This window comes from Ascaphus truei, chromosome 3, assembly GCF_040206685.1.
Source record: "Ascaphus truei isolate aAscTru1 chromosome 3, aAscTru1.hap1, whole genome shotgun sequence".
In the NCBI taxonomy this organism is placed as follows: Eukaryota; Metazoa; Chordata; class Amphibia; order Anura; family Ascaphidae; genus Ascaphus; species Ascaphus truei.
Genome location: NC_134485.1, coordinates 243,990,311 through 244,010,859, shown reverse-complemented (window position 1 = coordinate 244,010,859; position 20,549 = coordinate 243,990,311). Strand labels below are relative to the sequence as shown.

General features: G+C 44.1%; 1 protein-coding gene across 3 annotated transcripts in view; it reads right to left on the bottom strand.

Annotated features, from left to right (window-relative positions):
* Positions 1–20,549, bottom strand: part of FSIP2 (fibrous sheath interacting protein 2) — a 225,397-nt gene that overhangs the window by 78,073 nt on the left and 126,775 nt on the right. For all 3 annotated transcript variants that reach the window (XR_012799882.1, XM_075590485.1, XM_075590484.1), the window contains exons 10-13: positions 20,201–20,283; positions 18,131–18,232; positions 13,512–13,613; positions 5,180–5,281 (exon numbers count right to left, since the gene is read on the bottom strand). Coding sequence is in view for 2 of the 3 variants with exons in the window: in XM_075590485.1 (XP_075446600.1) it covers positions 5,180–5,281; positions 13,512–13,613; positions 18,131–18,232; positions 20,201–20,283 (389 nt within the window). In the remaining variant the exon portion in view is untranslated. The remainder of the gene's footprint in view (positions 1–5,179; positions 5,282–13,511; positions 13,614–18,130; positions 18,233–20,200; positions 20,284–20,549) is intronic.

Here is a 20,549-nt window from a genome sequence, read left to right as displayed (position 1 = left end):
GTCTGTCCAAAGGACATTGTTCCAGAAGTCTTGTGGTTTGTTCAGATGCAACTTTGCAAACCTAAGCCAGTGTGCCATATTCTTTTTAGAGAGAAGAGTCTTTCTCCTGGCAACCCTTCCAAACAAACCATACTTGTTCAGTTTTTTTCTAATTGTACTGTCATGAACTTTAACATTTGACATGCTAACTGAGGCCTGTAGAGTCTGAGATGTAACTCTTGTTTTTTTTGCAATTTCTCTGAGCATTGCACGGTCTGACCTTGGGGTGAATTTGCTGGGACGTCCTCTCCTGGGAAGATTGGCAACTGTTTTAAATGTTTTCCACTTTTGAATAATCTTTTTCACTGTAGAATGATGGACTCTAATTGTTTGGAAATAGCCTTATAATCCTTCACAGATTGATGGGCAGCAACAATTGCTTCTCTAAGATCATTGCTGATGTCATTCCTCCTTGGCATTCTGTTAACACACACCTGAATGCTCCAGACCAGCAAACTGCTAAAACTTCAGCTTTTATAGAGGTGGTCACACTTGCTGATGATCAATTAATCAAGAGCATTTGATTAGCAGCACCTGCCTGCTACTTAGCATCTTAATTCCTATGGAAGCAGTAAGGGTGTACTTAGTTTTTCACATACAGTAGCTTCTCCATTTTGGCTTTATTTTTGTTAAATAAATCATGACACAGTGTAATATATCATGTGTTGTTGTTCATCTGAGGTTGTATTTACCTAATTTTTAGACCTGCTAAGGAACAGATTATTGTTATTATGTCCTGATATGTAAAACCATAGAATTCAAAATATATCTCTACATATATATATATATTTTTTTTTTTTTCTGTACATTTAATGTAGTGTTTCTTTCCCCCCGAAAAGCTGTTATTAAATCAATGGTGCATCTTACAATTGATTGCGCCTTAGAATCGAGGAAATACGGTATGTCTTTTTTCAACCTCATCCACTATGTAACTATGTAACTTGAACTTAGTTTATCATCATGTAAACAAATTACACTCCGCACTGGTGCTGTCACGCATGTAATGCTGCACTGGTAGGGTTAAACTCTTGCTGCTGTCTGCTGGAGGGACTCCACACCCCCAAAAAGAAAGTGAGCTCCTTTACATCCACTTTCCCCGGCTGTGTAAACTAGGAGCTCCCTGATGGTGTTTCTTAGTATTGGGCAATTGTAAGTCAAACATTTTATTCATTTATTATTTCTGTAAAGCACTGTTATTTTTTGTCTTTTTGAGATACTGTTGTTTCTTTTGCATTTTTTCACATTGTGTGTGTATGTGTGTGCAACCTCTTAATTTGAGGTTGTTTTAATAAAGACAATTAGTGTTTGCTCAGTGCGCTTTCTGCCTATGTTTTTCTTTTCCTTTTTTCTTAGTTTATCATCAAATTAACCTTTCTTCTTACTTCCTGAAACTTATTTACCTCCATACCTTTCATCTGCAGCAGAATCAACACAGAGGTAGAAGAAGAGATGACATACAGTAAGAGCCAGAGACAGAAAAGAGGGGAAACAGGAGGCAGAAAAATATGAGGGAGCACGAGAAAAGGGATAAAAAAGAGAAGGGACATAACACAAAGAGAGAAAAGGTGGACAGAGAAAAAGAGGGGAGAAAAAGCAGCAAAAGGAGGGAATATGTGTCAGGAAGATACTTATTAACAATTAACAAAGCATTCATTTAGGTTAGCGCAACGTTCAGTTAATAACTGACCTCTGTGGACCAAATGGTGATTTTTTTGCAATCAAATTATATGTTGCCTACTATGTCATTTAAAATGTATAGGTAATTCTATAATACAGAAAAATCTCCACAAAAAAAAATCCTTTCAAAGCATGCCACTGTATCAGGGTTATTGTATTAATCGGCAATATTGAAAATCTGCCACCCCATGGCACATTGCTGTGGCAGCTGCCTCCTTGCTGCTGCCCTCCTTCTCATTCTGAACCGTGGCGTAAAATGACGCCATGGACGTCACCAATGTGATGTCGCATTACCATGGCAACGAAGTCCGCTGCATCATTTGACGCTGTGGTTCAGAAGGAGGAGGGCAGCAGCAAGGAGGCGGCCGTCATAGGTAAGTGCCTTCCCATCAGGCTGGATAGTACCGAGAGCATGGAAAATGTATATGGGGCGGACATGTTTGCCGCTCTAGGCCCGGGTCTAATGGGAAATCCGCCACTGACTGTACTCATAGCATTTTAATAGAAATGTGATTTTTATAGGTGCACGGTAGCCCAAAAAAACTTTCAGCTAAAAATATAAAAATTGGTTAATGACTAAGTCATTGGTTAAGTACTACCCTACAGAGCAAAAAAACAAATCTACAGATAAGTATAAGTATTTTTTAGCTTTAAGGACAGCCCCTGTGTCATGAAGTTTCTATGGCTGCTGGTTCCGCTCTCAGTATCCCCTGGTTACAGAAATAACAAGGCTTACTTTTCGGCACCGGAGGTAGCTGCGGTACCATAACCATGATTGCCGTGGTGCGAGAGGACTATCGCTGCACGGGATCCGATCCAAAAGCAAGGACTCACCTGCAGCACTATCTCCAGAGCAGCGGATTTAAGCTTTTTCATCCGCGGCTCCGGATGATACCAGTTGTTTGGAGGTTAGTGGCCCGTCCTTCCAGGGTTTAAGCTCACCCCACCCCACTTTTTAAGTAGCAGGTTTCTCCATGTTCCTGTGTAGGACAGGTCTATTAAGGCTAGTCTCCCTCCACTGCAGAGGTTAATAAGATTTTTCACAGGTAGTGTTAGGACCTGGCCACAGGGTTTAACAAAGGACCCTTATTCATGAGAATACTAACATTGAAGTATTTAACTATGTATTTTGTTCTATTGGATGCAACATTGCGTATCTTTGTCTTTTGTTGGTGGATATAACTAGCAATACTAATCACGCCACACTTTAGGTGATGTAACAGGGTATGTCCCATAGTACCTCTCTTTCCCCATAATATATCTGTTATGTAAGTTCCTAATATGTTCAGGGCATTAAAAGGTTAATCGGTGGGCTCTTGACCCCCCTTGTGCTCCTCCTTTGATGGACAGGAGTGCGGTGATGACTCATGGCTTGCGTGTAGCCTATCAGGGATAGGTACAGTCCATGGGCCCGCCCCTGCTTCCTTAGGAAGAGGTAGAGCCAAAACTTATTCAGTGGTGCTCTGGAGAGAGAGGAGAGAGCATGGGCTGTCAGACTCTCGCATTGCGAGGATGCCCTGGCCCACCCCAGGCATAGGCCTGGGGAACATCAGACTCATTGCCCCTACTACCGGGGTATGCACTATCTAGAGGGATCGCAAGTCCTGTGGATATGCATTCACTGTATGTAAGAAATTCAGTGGATGCGATACAATAAAGCTCCTTGTTCATTAGACTCCTGTCTGAGTATCAGTCCTTGGGCAGGAGGGAGAAGAACGCAGTAGTGGGGACTGATTTCCAGAACACCCTGGAGCCCACTACAGCTGGAGGCGCAGAACACCCGAGAAGAACTTTAGTATAAGAACCCAAGCCTGTCCTGGTCTCCACAATACCGCATACAGCTCAAGATCTCCTGCTCCAAACAGGTAGTACACCACACACATGTAACATAGGCTGTGCAATCTCCCAGAGCCAGGGGGGGGGGGGGGGTAGGAGTGAGGGGAGGAAACAGTGCTACATTTGGAGGTGCTGCTGAGATCAGGACAGGCTTTCAGTACTGCAGAAATCAAGCAGTGAATGCAGAAAGGGCGACAGGGTCTCTGATGGGATGTTTCCAGGGACCCTTGGGAACCCATAGTTCACCACAGAGCAAGAGGGCCAGGGGTAAGCCTCACTATATATTGGGGAGACCTTGGGCACCGCGCACAGAAACTGTGCGGGGAAAGGGGGAGTCCTCCCTGGGCCACGTGTGGAGAGAGAGAGGAATCCCTGAACCCTTCCTTATAAATGGTGTTGGGGCGTACCCTGGTGGCAGCAAGCATCAGGGAGCGTAGATACCCTTCACCCACGGTTTATCACCTTCTATATTGGGGGCTTCCAGTGGGAAAGATTCCTGGGAGAGTGGTTACCCCGATTGTAAACTGCCATCAAGGGTACCACCTGCTGCATTATATGTGGAGCCTGGGCACCTGGCAGCATCCTGACCCTCAGAGGGGGTGAAATGGGGTGATACACAAAATGGCACGACGCACTGTGCTGGGGGGGAGTCGAACCGAGCTGAGACCCCCAGTGTAGCATGACCCAAACTGGGCTATTCCCCATTCTATATTGGGGGCTCCCAGTGGAAAAATTATCCTGGGAGCGTGTACCCCAATTGAAAACTGCCAATAAGGGACAATCTGTTACAGTAACTGTGAGGATTGGGTATCTGGCAGGCTCTGTACTTTCCATAAGTTGAAGGAGCACAAAAAGGAACAGACCCCTGTGGTATGTGGCAGGGATCCTGTGTACCCTTTGTTTGTATTGTGCTGTGATCTATCATGGCCGCCGCTGCGTGGTGGGCTCTGTTCTACAATCCAAGATGGCGTTCCTGCCCAGAAAACGGGACCGCATGGGCTGCAGTTCAATATTTGCAAAAGTTCGCAAACTTAATTGCAAGTTTTCGGCGCCAAAGTGACTGGCTCATCCAGGAGCTACAGTATGTCACTGCTAAATCCGTAACGCCCTACTCCTGATTCCACCCAGGGGAGGAGCTATCTATCTGTCCAGCTATTCAGAGAGTGGCTGGTGCTGGGAGGAGTTTAGTACTGCCTCCGACGTGATCATTCATCTGTGAGCTGCCAAAGAGAAAGGATCTGGTGTATTATTGTACAATACATTTCAATATGGCTGTCTCTAGCGAAGTGCTCGACCTAGAAGTCTCCAACTACTCCCTCCCAGGTGGCTACCTGATGGTGAGGGTCGGAGGCCAAGTCCATCAGCAGTGCCTATGTGCGCACTGCCGCCTGTCTGTCGGCCCTGTCGGCCTTGATGCGCGGTGCCTTCACTGTGGCACCTTCTATCTGTGGCCTCCAAGCCCAGTGTCTGTATGTATCACTGTACAATTCACTGTCATGGGGGACCTTACAAAATAGTGACAAATAATACTATACGACCTGAATACAATCATATATTTTCACATCTGCAGCACTATTGTCCTAGTGGTAATTTTATAAATAGTAAAGTAAGTTACTGAAATATTTACCATTTCTGTAGCTTTTTTCCAAGCTGTTTCTTTTTCCTTAATAATGGCTTTTTTGGCTATTGTTCCTTTTTCTGTAACAATTTTACCAACATGTTGTCTATTCTATAAAGAAAAACAAATATCATAACGGTTATATCTTTGTACAAATATTGTATATATATATTATAACAGATGTGCATAAATAAATGAGTGTAAGATACTATAACAAAATAAACTGATAGTTGGTCATTATAAAATGATAGGGGCGTTTCCTCTTGCTCAAATTTTTGTTTGTTTTATATACTGTATGCAGCAATTCCTTGCCTTTATGGCAATGCAATTATCTAAGCTGACGATCAATCTGTTCTGCCATGAAGATCCTATTTCCCAGGGCATGCAACATTGCTGCCTAAGTAGTGTAGCTTCCTAATGTAGCAACCCAAGAAAGCTTAAAGCTGCAGTTCAGTCTTTTTTTTTTTTTTTTTAATTTATTTTTTTACTTCAATAGTTTTATGTGTGCAATCTCTAATTGCCTAAAGAACTGTATAGCTGCAGGTCAATTCGTTCTCCATGTATTGATAGGTCGAAATTTGGTGACATAATTAGTGAAGGGATCTGTTTATATTCTGCTTGTCTGTCAGTGGAAGCTCATGAATATTCATGAGCAATTCTGCACTGACATGTGCTAGACGGAGGGCAGGGCTGACAAAGGGGTGTGCCAGGGCTTGTGACAGGACATGAAGGGGCAGTGCCTTAGCAAATGGCTGTTAAAATAGAATACAAGAAAATTGGTCTTTAAAAGTTGTTTTTTTAAAAACAGAAAATGCTAAAAGTATTTTTTCTTACTACAGAACTGATTTATTAAAAAAAAACACACATGCAGGATATTGACTGAACTGCAGCTTTAATACAGTACATTACAAAAGAGTAAAAAGACCAGTGACATAAAAAATAAAAAAAATGCATTAAATATTTTGTAATACTACACAACTGATTTATTTAAATAACACATATATGATTTTGAATTAAATGCTGCTTTATGCACTTCAAGTATACATTATAAACTCGCAGCAGTAGTGGCAATCATGCAGTCGGTTAAGGATAAACCAATGGCCTATTTAAAATATGTTTCTTTTCAATAAACATGTGCAGGCTGCTACAAACTTATTGTTTACTTATTAATCTACATTTTAGCCTTTGAGTGGGTGATATAAAAGTGGCTGTTCTATTAGATCAAATTTCCTATAACAGATCTGCATGTTTTATTCCTCCATAAAGGATTTGTTTATTTGGAAAACTAAACCGCTTTGAATAAAAAACATGTTATCTATGTGTGAAACAGATTGTTTTCAAGTTTAGTAATGACATGTAACGTCTGTGTAACGATTCGCTCACCACAAACAAGGCGTGACCGCGAGGCCAAGGTGGGGATTTGATAAACGCCAACCCAGAGCCGCGAGGGCGTGTCTGGAGTGTAGATTGGTCGAGGTAGCCAGGTCGGGGTAGGAGAGGTCAGGATGGTCAGTGATACTTGCCGAGGTCTGGATTGGAGAAGTACGAATCGTTGCAGGTACTTTGCCACGGTCGGGATTGGAGAGGTGCGGATCGTTGTGGGTAAACAGGGGTATGGAGCGGAGAGGAACGGATCGTCGTTGGTAAATTGGGTCAGGAGCGGAGAAGTGCGCAATCCAAAAAACAAGCAAGGTCAAGCAACACAGGACAAAACAGGCAAGGCTCAGACAGGAGGCAGGACTGCAGGGAACACAGCGTACATAAACAAGGTTATGCTCAGACAATGTGCCAGAGGGCAGGCTGAGCATATATAGGAAGAACAGACCAACGAGGAGGAAGCATACTCTCTAGTATGCATGGCTGTGGTTGGCTGATGGAGACAAGGCAGGTGAATCCTATTACACAGAGGAGCGAGGAAGCTTCTGTGCGTGTGTGCGGGTGCCGCACATAGCGGGTGTGCGCTGCACGGTGATGACATCACTGCGTGAGCGAAGCCTGGAGGCGGGACCAGCAGGAACGGCATTTAGTGCAGAGTGCGGTCCGCTCTCGCTTCTAGAAGGAACGCTGGCATTTGCCGGTCCAAGAGATGCGTTGCAGGAGGCAGAAGAGGCAGGAGCCCTGATCGCAGGTCTAGACAAGTAGGAAACGCACCGGGGAGGGCGCGAATGACGGATCCTTAAGGTACCCCCCCCTTCAGGAGCGACCTCTCGGCGACTCCAGGAAGGTTTATGAGGATATCTCTGGTGGAAGAGTCACAGGAGTCTGGGAGCATGAAGACGGTGGTGGGGAATCCAAGACCTTTCTTCTGGTCTGAAACCCTTCCAGTGCACCAGGTTGATCTGCTGGAGGACCAAAAATCCAGGATAGCCTGTACCTCGTACTCCTGTTGACCTTGTACGAGGAGAGGAGGAGGAGGCGAGGACGAGTCAGAAGAGTGGGGATTCAGGATAACCGGCTTCAGGAGGGAGACATGAAAGACAGAAGGTATCCTCATGGATGGTGGGAGAAGTAGCCAGTAAGCGACCAGGTTGACCTTCTCAGTTATCACAAATGGTCCTATGAATCTAGTTGCCAGTTTCAGCATAGGAACCTTGAGTTGATGTTTTTAGATGACAACCCCACCTTGTCTCCTGGTTTAAACTTTGGGATCTTTCTTTGGTGCGCCTTTTGTCTGGTAGTTGCCGTCTTGAGATTCTCTTGGATCCTTCGCCACAGCTTTTGAAGACTATTGATTCTGTCGGCTGCTGCTGGAACCCCGGAAGTGGAAGTAGAGACAGTTAGAAGTAATGGGTGAAATCTATAATTAATGAAGAAGGGCGACTCTGTGGTGGATTCGTTGCATAAATTGTTATGCACGAACCTGGTTCAGGGAAGAAGCTTGGACTAGTTGTCCCAAGTATCAGAAACGAAACACCGGATTTATTGCTCCAGGGACTGGTTGGTTCACTCAGTCTGGCCGGTGGTTTGGGGATGATACCCTGAAGAAAAATGTAGCGCTATTCCTAGTTGCTGGCAGAAGGAGCGACAGAACTTGGATATGAACTGTGACCCTCTGTCGGAGACTATGACCAATAGTACCACGTGGAGGCGAAAGATTTCTTTAATAAAGATGTCTGAGAATTTGGGAGAGTTGGGAAGATCTTTTAATGGAATAAAATGAGACTGCTTAGAAAAGTGATCTACCACAACTAAGATGGTGTTCATCCCTTTAGATACTGGCAGTTCGACTATGAAGACCATGGACAAGTGTGTCCATGGATAGTCCGGGATGGGAAGTGGTCGAATGAGTCTTGGTGGTTCATTCCGGGGAGTCTTATTCCGAGCACGTCGGGCATGCAGCAACGAATTCCTTGATGTCCTTTTGCAAACCAGGCCACCAAAAGGTCCGCTCCATGAGATCAGTGGTCCTTCTAGTAACTAGATGTCCAGAAAGTTTAGAAGAGAGGTCCCATTCAAGAACCTTCTTCCGATGAAGTGGTGGGATAAACAATCGACCATCAGGAACTACGAGATCCTCCAGAATGTGAGATTGCTTTTGTACGATGTTTTTCAAAGCATCAAAAGTGTTGGCAGAAAGAATATATTTGGAGGGAAGAATAGGTTTCTGCTGATCCTTGGTTTTGTTATCTACCAGGAACTGGCGGGAGAGAGCATCAGCTTTGGTATTTTTAGAACCCGGAAGAAAAGAGATAATAAAATTGAATCATGAAAAGAAAAATAACCACCTGGCTTGATGGGCCCCTAAGCGTTGAGCATCATCGATATAGAGCAAATTCTTGTGGTCGGTGAGAATAGGGTTTGGGTTCTCCGTACTTTCCAACAGATGTCTCCATTCCTACAGAGCTAAATTGATTGCATAGAGTTTCCGGTTACCGACGTCATCATTTTGTTCAGCTGGAGAAATTTTTTTCGAAAAAAAAAGCACACGAATGGAGTCTGGCTTAAGGGTTCTTCCTCAGAGAGAATAGCACCGGCTCCGACTTCCGACGCATAGCTACCTCCAAGATGAACGGTAGCTTGGGGTCCGGATAGATAAGGATGGGTGCAGAAACAAAGGCGGTCTTCAGGTGATCAAAAACTTGATTAGCTGTCGGCGACCATGAGGCGGGATCCGCACCTTTCTTAGTTAAAGCTGTGATGGGGGCTACCGCAGAGGAGAAATTTTGAATAAACCTGCGGCAATAATTCGCAAACCCCAGGAAGCGCTGTACAGCCTTGAGGGTAGTGGGACGAGGCCAATCCAGAACCGCATTGACCTTAGCTGGATCCATGGTAAGACCAGTGATAGAAATTATATATCCTAGGAAGGCTGTGGAAGTTTGATGGAAGTGGCACTTTTCCAGCTTGGCAAACAAATGGTTTTCCCGTAGGCGTAGAAGTACCTGTTTAACATGGCTGACATGTTCCTGTGAGGATTTAGAAAAGATCATTATGTCGTCCAGATAAATGACCACAAATTGATTGAGCAGACCTCTGAAAATCTCGTTAACAAAGTCTTGGAAGACGGCAGGGGTGTTGCAGAGACCGAAGGGCATGACGAGGTATTCATAGTGGCTGTCACGGGTACTGAAAGACGTTTTCCATTCGTCGCCTTGGCGAATCCTTACCAAATTGTAGGCCGCACGAAGATCCAATTTAGTAAAGATGTTGGCTCCTTGGAGGCGATCGAAGAGTTCTGGAATCAATGTTAAGGGATAGCAGTTTTTAATGGTGATCTTGTTACAGGGTCGTAATGATCCGTAATTTTTCTTCACAAAAAAGAAACCTCCACCGTCTGGAAAAGAAGATTTACGAATAAAACCCCTTTGTAAATTTTCATGGATATACTCCTTCATAGCTTTAGTCTCTGGGAAAGAAAGTGGATAAGAAGTTCCCCTGGGAGGTACCGAGCCAGGAAGCAAATCAATTGGACAATCTAAAGGATGATGCAGGGATAACCTCAGATCTGGCTTTATCAAATACGTCGCTAAATTCGGCGAAGACCTCAGGCAATTTTACCTTTACTTCTTTGGAAGTAGTGACCCCACAGATGCTTTTGGAAGACACCGTACAGTTCTTGGAGCAGAGGGGGCTCCACAGGACAGGATCCTTGCCAAACCAATCGATGCATGGATTGTGAAGTTGCAGCTATGGAAGACCAAGAATCACGTCCACCGAAGGGGTGTGGATGGCATCCAACTGGATCTCGTCTGTATGATCCTCAACAGTATGAAGATGAAGAAGGATGGTCTGTAGGGAGATAAATGCTGGTTGCAGAGGTCGACCATTAATGACTTCCAATCCCACCGAACATCTCTTGCGGACAAGGGGGATCTTATTCCTTTCGGCGAAACTTTGATCGACAAAATTACCTCCCGACCCGGAATACACAAAGGCCAGTGCAGAAACGTGGAAGTCCTCGCCGGTGAGCGTAACAGGAAGCAAAATCCTAGTAGGTGGTTTCGCAGTGATAGGGGATAAAGAAAGTGTTCCTAATGTGATTCCCCTGGACCTCATTGGGAGCTGGCGTTTCCCGACATGTGATGGCAGTGAAGTACCAGATGACCGGGATTGCCACAGTACCGATAGAGTCTGGCGTTGCGTCGGTGTTGTTTTTTCGTGGCGGACAACTTATTACGACCTAGTGGCATGGGTTCAGGGACATCGGGGTGAAAAGATTACAGTGTGCTCACCTGAGGAGAAGACACTCTCGGAGTGAGCAGGCGATGGCGGAATCTTTCAGACGTCCTTTCAAGTAAACGTTGATCAACGAAGATGTAGATAGAGATCAGCAACTCAAGATCGGAAGGACGCTCTTGTGCACCGAGTTCATTCTTTAAAGTCTCAGAGAGGCCTTGCCAGAAGGCAGCTGATAACGACTTGTTGTTCCATCCGGTTTCAGCAGCAATAGTACGAAACTCAAGAGCGTATCTAGCGACAGGACAGTTTCCCTGGGAAATGTGGAAAAGAGAGGAAGCAGCAGTTACCTTGCGACCAGGTGTGTCAAAGACTCTGCGGAATTCCTGGGCGAATTATCCTATGAACAAAAGGGGTGGGTGCGCAAAAGAAGGGAGATCAGTATAAGGCAAAAATGTCAATTTATAAAGATATAAAATCAAGTACAAAGGCTTACAATAAAAATGGATCATATAGATCAAAGTACACCGGACAGTGTCCTATGTCCTGAGTAAGGTCCGATCTTTGCTCCCAGATGGGGGAAGCCCAGGCCAGTTAGCCATCGGTGAGTAGCAAAATGATATACACCATCTTGGATCTTTGAGAAGGAAAATGAGAAGGCATAATTTTGAACTGAATAAAGCATTGATTAAGAAACCCTCGGCATCCGTGCAGATCTCCAGCGTAACGATTGGGTGTCAAAAGTCAGGGTTCGGTTGTCAGGGTCATAGACATAAGTGTAGATGTGGTGGCAACAGGACCCGAAGGGGTAGGAGCAGGAGGAGGAGTTTGCGCCTGGACCGTGAGAGACAGGAGATTCTCTTGAAATAGTTCCATGCGTCGGTCGTTCTGCTCTAAATATATCTCAATTTTTGAAAACATGCTGCCATACGTGCTCAAGACTCGCTCCACCTCAGCGAGGTCCATATTTGTAGGGCTGAGCATACTGTAACGATGCGCTCACCACAAACAAAGCGTGACTGCGAGGCCGAGGTGAGGAGTTGATAAACGCCAACACACATCCGTGAGGGCGTGACTGGAGTGTAGATAGGTCGAGGTAGCCGGGTCGGGGTAGGAGAAGTCAGGATGGTCAGTGATACTTACCGAGGTCTGGATTGGAAAGGTACGGATCATTGCAGGTACTTTTGCCAAGGTCGGGATTGGAGAGGTGCGGATCGTCGTGGGCAAGCCGGGGTCAGGAGCGGAGAAGTGCGGAATCCAAAAAACAAGCAATGTCAGGAAACACAGGACAAGACAGGCAAGGCTCAGACAGGAGGCAAGACTGCAGTGAACACAGCGTACATAAACAAGGTTACGCTCAGCCAATGTGCCAGAGGGCCCGCTGAGCATATAAGGCAGAACAGTCCAATGAGCTGGGAGCATACTCAGAAGTAAGCCTGACTTGTGGTTGGCTGAGGGAGACAGCAAAGGTGTATCCCTTTAGACAGAGGTGCGAGGAAGCTGGAGGCGGGACCAGCGGGAATGGCATTTAGTGCCGAGTGCGCTATGTGCGCGCCCTTAGAAGGAACGCTGGCATTCTCTGGTCCGCGAGATTCGCTGCCGGAGGCCTGATCACACGTGTAGGCCGGTAGGGAGTGCGCGAATGACGGATCCTTACAGTCTGCAAGTATGTTCAAGCAACAATCCCCACTATGTCAGATTTTTTTTTTAACCCCCCCTGCCTTTTTTTACGGGATGGGAATGGGCGAGAGTCCCCTCGAGCTGAACTGCTCAATTTTCAACTCCAGCATCCCTACTGTTTCTGAGATCCTTACCGGGCTTAAATCTCCCTCCACGAGAATCTGGAAACTGCAACATCATTAGTTCACTGCTTTCTATTGGATGATCATTTAAATCCCCCTCACAAAACCAGGAAGAAATAACAGTAACTTCACTGATACGTATCTCGGGAACGAGGGCAGTCACCAGTTCCCAGCTGTGCATTTAGCTGTAACAGATGTACTCAAACAGAATGTATTTACATAAATAATTATATGCACCCCTATTTAGAAACAAAGGACAATATGAAGAAAAAAACAATCAAATTCCACTGCAGCTCAGAAAAATTATTTAAAACTAACCAGAGGTGGTGCTAACTCTATCCCTAGTTTGACTTATGGATTTTGCTCTCTCAGCCAAACCCATATTTCAGGCGGTAGATATAACTAGCAATACCAATCTCGCCACTCTTTAGGTGATGTTAACTTTTTTAGTTTTCAGAAGGGGTTTGCATAACAGAGCGACGAGTACTGTATAACAGTTGTGGACAAAAAATAAGAGTTGGAGGCTTTCAAAGCCGTTTGTAACACTTCAGAGCTACCAGAATAGGCCACTAAATTACTACATTCAAAAGATTTTATATCTTGTCAGGTCCTATCATTGCATTTCCAAGCATTAAATATATTTCTTGCCTACTGAAAATGTATTATATGCTTCTTCTGACATTCAGTTTTAAGACATGTTACATGGTATCCTTTGAGGTCTACAAAACAATGAGACGTTTGGAGATACTAGAACAGGCCCCTATTGTATGTATCAATGTACAACACACTGTCATGGGGGAACTTAAAAAATAGTGGCAAATAATACTATACGACCCGAATACAATCATATATTTTCACATCTCTAACACTATTTTCCTAATGCTAATTTTATAAATAGTAAAGTAAGTTACTGAAGTATTTACCTTTTCAGTAGTTTTTTTCCAAGGTGTTTCTTTTTCCTCAATAACGGCTTTTTTGGCTATTGTTCCTTTTTCTGTAACAATTTTACCAACATGTTGTCTATTCTATAAAAGCAAAACCAATATCCTAAGGGTTATATCTTTGCATCACACATTAACAGATGTGCATAACAAGATACTATAACAAAATAAACTGATAGTTGGCCATTATAAAATGATAGGGGCATTTCCTCGTGCCCAAATTTTTGTTTTAATATACTATATGCAGCAAATCCTTACCTTTATGGCAATTATCTAAGCTAATGATCGATCTGTTCTGCCATGATTGATCAGTGAAGATCCTGTTTCCCAGGGCATGCAATATTGCTGCCTAAGTATTGTAGCTTCCTAAATAGTTTCCTATAGCAATCCAAGGAAGCTTAATTTTGAATAAACCTGCGGTAATAATTCGCAAACCCCAGGAAGCGCTGTACAGCCTTGAGGGTAGTGGGACGAGGCCAATCCAGAACCGCCTTTACCTTAGCTGGATCCATGGTAAGACCAGTGATAGAAATTATATATCCTAGGAAGGCTGTGGAAGTTTGATGGAAGTGGCACTTTTCCAGCTTGGCAAACAAATGGTTTTCCCGTAGGCGTAGAAGTACCTGTTTAACATGGCTGACATGTTCCTGTGAGGATTTAGAAAAGATCATTATGTCGTCCAGATAAATGACCACAAATTGATTGAGCAGACCTCTGAAAATCTCGTTAACAAAGTCTTGGAAGACGGCAGGGGCGTTGCAGAGACCGAAGGGCATGACGAGGTATTCATAGTGGCTGTCACGGGTACTGAAAGACGTTTTCCATTCGTCGCCTTGGCGAATCCTTACCAAATTGTAGGCCGCACGAAGATCCAATTTAGTAAAGATGTTGGCTCCTTGAAGGCGATCGAAGAGTTCTGGAATCAATGTTAAGGGATAGCAGTTTTTAATGGTGATCTTGTTACAGGGTCGTAGTGATCCGTAATTTTTCTTCACAAAAAAGAAACCTGCACCGTCTGGAGAAGAAGATTTACGAATAAAACCCCTTTGTAAATTTTCATGGATATACTCCTTCATAGCTTTAGTCTCTGGGAAAGAAAGTGGATAAGAAGTTCCCCTGGGAGGTACCGAGCCAGGAAGCAAATCAATTGGACAATCGAAAGGATGATGCGGGGATAACCTCAGATCTGGCTTTATCAAATACGTCGCTAAATTCGGCAAAGACCTCAGGCAATTTTACTTTTACTTCTTTGGGAGTAGTGACCCCACAGATGCTTTTGGAGGACACTGTACAGTTTTTGGAGCAGAGGGGGCTCCACAGGACAGGATCCTTGCCAAACCAATCGATGCATGGATTGTGAAGTTGCAGCTATGGTATACCAAGAATCACGTCCACCGAAGGGGTGTGGATGGCATCCAACTGGATCTCGTCTGTATGATCCTCAACAGTATGAAGATGAAGAAGGATGGTCTGTAGGGAGATAAATGCTGGTTGCAGAGGTCGACCATTAATGACTTCCAATCCCACCGGACCTCTCTTGCGGACAAGGGGGATCTTATTCCTTTCGGCGAAACTTTGATCGACAAAATTACCTCCCGACCCGGAATACACAAAGGCCAGTGCAGAAACGTGGAAGTCCTCGCCGGTGAGCGTAACAGGAAGCAAAATCCTAGTAGGTGGTTTTGCAGTGATAGGGGATAAAGAAAGTGTTCCTAATGTGATTCCCCTGGACCTCATTGGGAGCTGGCGTTTCCCGACATGTGATGGCAGTGAAGTACCAGATGACCGGGATTGCCACAGTACCGATAGAGTCCGGCGTTGCATCGGCGTTGTTTTTTCATGGCGGACAACTTATTACCACCTAGTTGCATGGGTTCAGGGACATCGGGGTGAAAAGATTCCGGTGTGCACACCTGGGGAGAAGACACTCTCGGAGTGAGCAGGCGATGGCGGAATCTTTCAGACCTCCTTTCCTGTAAACGTTGATCAACGAAGATGCAGATAGAGATCAGCAACTCAAGATCGGTAGGACGCTCTTGTGCACCGAGTTCATTCTTTAAAGTCTCAGAGAGGCCTTGCCAGAAGGCAGCTGATAACGACTTGTTGTTCCATCCGGTTTCAGCAGCAATAGTACGAAACTCAAGAGCGTATCTAGCGACAGGACAGTTTCCCTGGGAAATGTGGAAAAGAGAGGAAGCAGCAGTTACCTTGCGACCAGGTGTGTCAAAGACTCTGCGGAATTCCTGGGCGAATTATCCTATGAACAAAAGGGGTGGGTGCGCAAAAGAAGGGAGATCAGTATAAGGCAAAAATGTCAATTTATAAAGATATAAAATCAAGTACAAAGGCTTACAATAAAAATGGATCATATAGATCAAAGTACACCGGACAGTGTCCTATGTCCTGAGTAAGGTCCGATCTTTGCTCCCAGATGGGGGAAGCCCAGGCCAGTTAGCCATCGGTGAGTAGCAAAATGATATACACCATCTTGGATCTTTGAGAAGGAAAATGAGAAGGCATAATTTTGAACTGAATAAAGCATTGATTAAGAAACCCTTGGCATCCGTGCAGATCTCCAGCGTAACGATTGGGTGTCGGAAGTCAGGGTTCGGTTGTCAGGGTCATAGACATAAGTGTAGATGTGGTGGCAACAGGACCCGAAGGGGTAGGAGGAGGAGCATGCGCCTGGACCGTGAGAGACAGGAGATTCTCTTGAAATAGTTCCATGCGTCGGTCGTTCTGCTCTAAATATATCTAAATCTTTGAAAACATGCTGCCATGCGTGCTCAAGACTCGCCCCACCTCAGCGAGGTCCATGTTTGTAGGGCTGAGAATACTGTAACGATGCGCTCACCACAAACAAGGCGTTACTGCGAGGCCGAGGTGGGGAGTTGATAAACGCCAACACACATCCGTGATGGAGCGACTGGAGTGTAGATAGGTCGAGGTAGCCGGGTCGGGGTAGGAGAAGTCAGGATGGTCAGTGATACTTACCGAGGTCTGGATTGGAAAGGTACGGATCATTGCAGGTACTTTTGCCAAGGTCGGGATTGGAGAGGTGCAGATCGTCGTGGGCAAGCCAGGGTCAGGAGCGGAGAGGTACGGATCGTCGTTGGTAAGCCGGGTCAGGAGCGGAGAAGTGCGGAATCCAAAAAACAAGCAAGGTCAGGAAACACAGGACAAGACAGGCAAGGCTCAGACAGGAGGCAAGACTGCAGTGAACACAGCGTACATAAACAAGGTTATGCTCAGCCAATGTGCCAGAGGGCCCGCTGAGCATATAAGGCAGAACAGTCCAATAAGCTGGGAGCATACTCAGGAGTATGCCTGGCTTGTGGTTGGCTGAGGGAGACAGCAAAGGTGTATCCCTTTAGACAGAGGTGCGAGGAAGCTGGAGGTGGGACCAGCGGGAACGGCATTTAGTGCCGAGCGCGCTATGTGCGCGCCCTTAGAAGGAACGCTGGCATTCGCCGGTCCGCGAGATGCGCTGCCGGAGGCCTGATCACACGTGTAGGCCGGTAGGGAGCGCGCGAATGACGGATCCTTACAGTCTGCAAGTATGTTCAAGCAACAATCCCCACTATGTCAGATTTTTTTTTTAACCCCCCTGCCTTTTTAAAGGGATGGGAATGGGCGAGAGTCCCCTCGAGCTGAACTGCTCAATTTTCAACTCCAGCATCCCTACTGTTCCTGAGATCCTTACCGGGCTTAAATCTCCCTCCACAAGAATCTGGAAACTGCAACATCATTAGTTTACTGCTTTCTATTGGATGATCATTTAAATCCCCCTCACAAAACCAGGAAGAAATAACAGTAACTTCACTGGTACGTATCTCGGGAACGAGGGCAGTCACCAGTTCCCAGCTGTGCATTTAGCTGTAACAGATGTACTCAAACAGAATGTATTTACATAAATAATTATATGCACCCCTATTTAGAAACAAATGACAATATGAAGAAGAAAAAAAACAATCAAATTCCACTACAGCTCAGAAAAATTATTTAAAACTAACCAGAGGTGGTGCTAACTCTATCCCTAGTTTGACTTATGGATTTTGCTCTCTCAGCCAAACCCATATTTCAGGCGGTAGATATAACTAGCAATACCAATCTCGCCACTCTTTAGGTGATGTTAACTTTTTTTAGTTTTCAGAAGGGGTTTGTATAACGGAGCGACGAGTATAACAGTTGTGGACAAAAAAAAGAGTTGGAGGCTTTCAAATCCGTTTGTAACACTTCAGAGCTACCAGAATAGGCTCCTAAGTTACTACATTCAAAAGATTTTATATCTTGTCAGGTCCTATCATTGCATTTCCAAGCATTAAATATATTTCTTGCCTACTGAAAATGTATTATATGCTTCTTCTGACATTCAGTTTTAAGACATGTTACATGGTATCCTTTGAGGTCTACAAAACAATGAGAAGTTTGGAGATACTAGAACAGGCCCCTATTGTATGTATCACTGTCATGGGGGATCTTAAAAAATAGTGGCAAATAATACTATACGACCCGAATACAATCATATATTTTCACATCTCTAACACTATTTTCCTAATGCTAATTTTATAAATAGTAAAGTAAGTTACTGAAGTATTTACCTTTTCAGTAGTTTTTTTCCAAGGTGTTTCTTTTTCCTCAATAACGGCTTTTTTGGCTATTGTTCCTTTTTCTGTAACAATTTTACCAACATGTTGTCTTTTCTATAAAAGCAAAACCAATATCCTAAGGGTTATATCTTTGCATCACACATTAACAGATGTGCATAACAAGATACTATAACAAAATAAACTGATAGTTGGCCATTATAAAATGATAGGGGCATTTCCTCTTGCCCAAATTTTTGTTTGTTTTAATATACTGTATGCAGCAATTCCTTGCCTTTATGGCAATTATCTAAGCTGACGATCGATCTGTTCTGCTATGATTGATCAGTGAAAATCCTGTTTCCCAGGGCATGCAATATTGCTGCCTAAGTATTGTAGCTTCCTAAATAGTTTCCTATAGCAATCCAAGGAAGCTTAATACATAACAAAAGAGTAAAAAGGCCAGTGACATTAAAAAAAAAATGCAGTAAGTATTTTGTAATACTACACAACTGATTTATTTAAAAAACACATATACTGTATGATTTTGAATTAAATGCTGCTTTATGCACTTCGAGTATACATTAAAAACTCTGCAGTAGTAGTGGGCAATCATGCAGCCGGTTAAGGATAAACCTATGGCCTCTTTAAAATGTGTTTCATTTCAATAAACATGTGCAGGCTGCTACAAACTTACTGTTTCACAGTTACTTAATAAATTACATTTTAGCCTTTGAGTGTGTGATATAACAGTGGTCGTTCTTTATAATAAACATGTTGTCTATGTGTGACACAGTTTTCAAGTTTAGTAATGACATGTAATGACATGTAACATCTGTGTAACGATTCGCTCACCACAAACAAGGCGTGACCACGAGGCCAAGGTGGGGATTTGATAAACGCCAACCCAGAGCCGCGAGGGCATGTCTGGAGTGTAGATTGGTCGAGGTAGCCAGGTCGGGGTAGGAGAGGTCAGGATGGTCAGGGATACTTGCCGAGGTCTGGATTAGAGAAGTACGAATCGTTGCAGGTACTTTGCCAAGGTCGGGATTGGAGAGGTGCGGATTGTTGTGGGTAAGGCGGGGTAAGGAGCGGAGAGGTACGGATCGTCGTTGGTAAGCCGGGTCAGGAGCGGAGAAGTGCGGAATCCAAAAAACAAGCAAGGTCAGGCAACACAGGCAAGGCTCAGACAGGAGGCAGGACTGCAGTGTAACGTTTGCAAGCATGTTCAAGCAACAATCCCCGGTCTCAGATTTTTTTTTTAACTCCCCTGCCTTTTTTTTTTTTTTAAGGGATGGGAATGGGGGAGGGTCCCCTAGAGCTGAACTGATCAATTTTCAACTCCAGCATCCCTACTGTTCCTGAGATCCGTACTGGGCTTAAATCTCCCTCCAGGGGAAACAAAATAGCCTCCAAACTGGAAATTGCAACATCATTAGTTTGCTGCTTCCTATTGAACTACCATTCCAATCCCCCTCACAAAACCAGGAAGTCATACCAGTAACTTCACTGGTACGTATCTCGGGAACGAGGGCAGTCAGCAGTTCCCAGCTGTGTATTTAGCTGTAACAGATGTACTCAAACAGAATGTATTTACCATAAATAATTATATGCACCCCTATTTACAAACAAATCATAATGAAAACAAATACGGTAATTAAAAAAAATTCACATTTCACTACAGCTCAGAAAAATTATTTAAAACTTAATTATGCTGTTCTCTCAATGTCACCAGCACCAAAACTATAGGGGGCGTTATGACATTCATGGAATGTCATGTAATTATTGTTCATTTTCAAGGTGGAGAACAGCTTAACTTTGGTTTGGATCACTCCCAGCCTGGCTGCCAATGAGATAGCTAGAGATGATAGTCAGACCCATGCTATTTTTAGCTCTGGGTGCCCCTGCCCCAATCCCTGAGGTGATTGCCTTTTTTATAATTATGTCAGTGTTTCTAGTCCTTTTTGGAAAATTAGTATGGCCGCCTTCCAGGCCTCACTCACTGTGCCATTTTTCCTAATGTTTGGTATTGTTTATATCTGTATCTATTTCTAATCAGTTTTTATTAGTAGCATAAAAAAATACCTTGTATGGTTCTGTAATTCCCGAATCTTGTACAGACTTTGGAATAGACTTTTCTAGAAGAACGGGTAATCTCTCAGTGACAACTAAGAAAAATATTACAAAACACATGTCAAGTTAAATATACAGTAAGTATGACAAACACATTTTTCCACTGAATGTAATCTGTATAACTCAGCTAGGCAAATCCTAATAATGATAAATGTCATTTAGCACAAACATAGAGACTATGGGGTTATTCTAGTAGCTTCGATAAAATCACTGCCAAATCGAACGATTTTGCATGACCCTTCCTCACGGTCTGACATTTGTGTTATCACGGTAATCAGAAAGAATTATCGCAAGTCAAAAA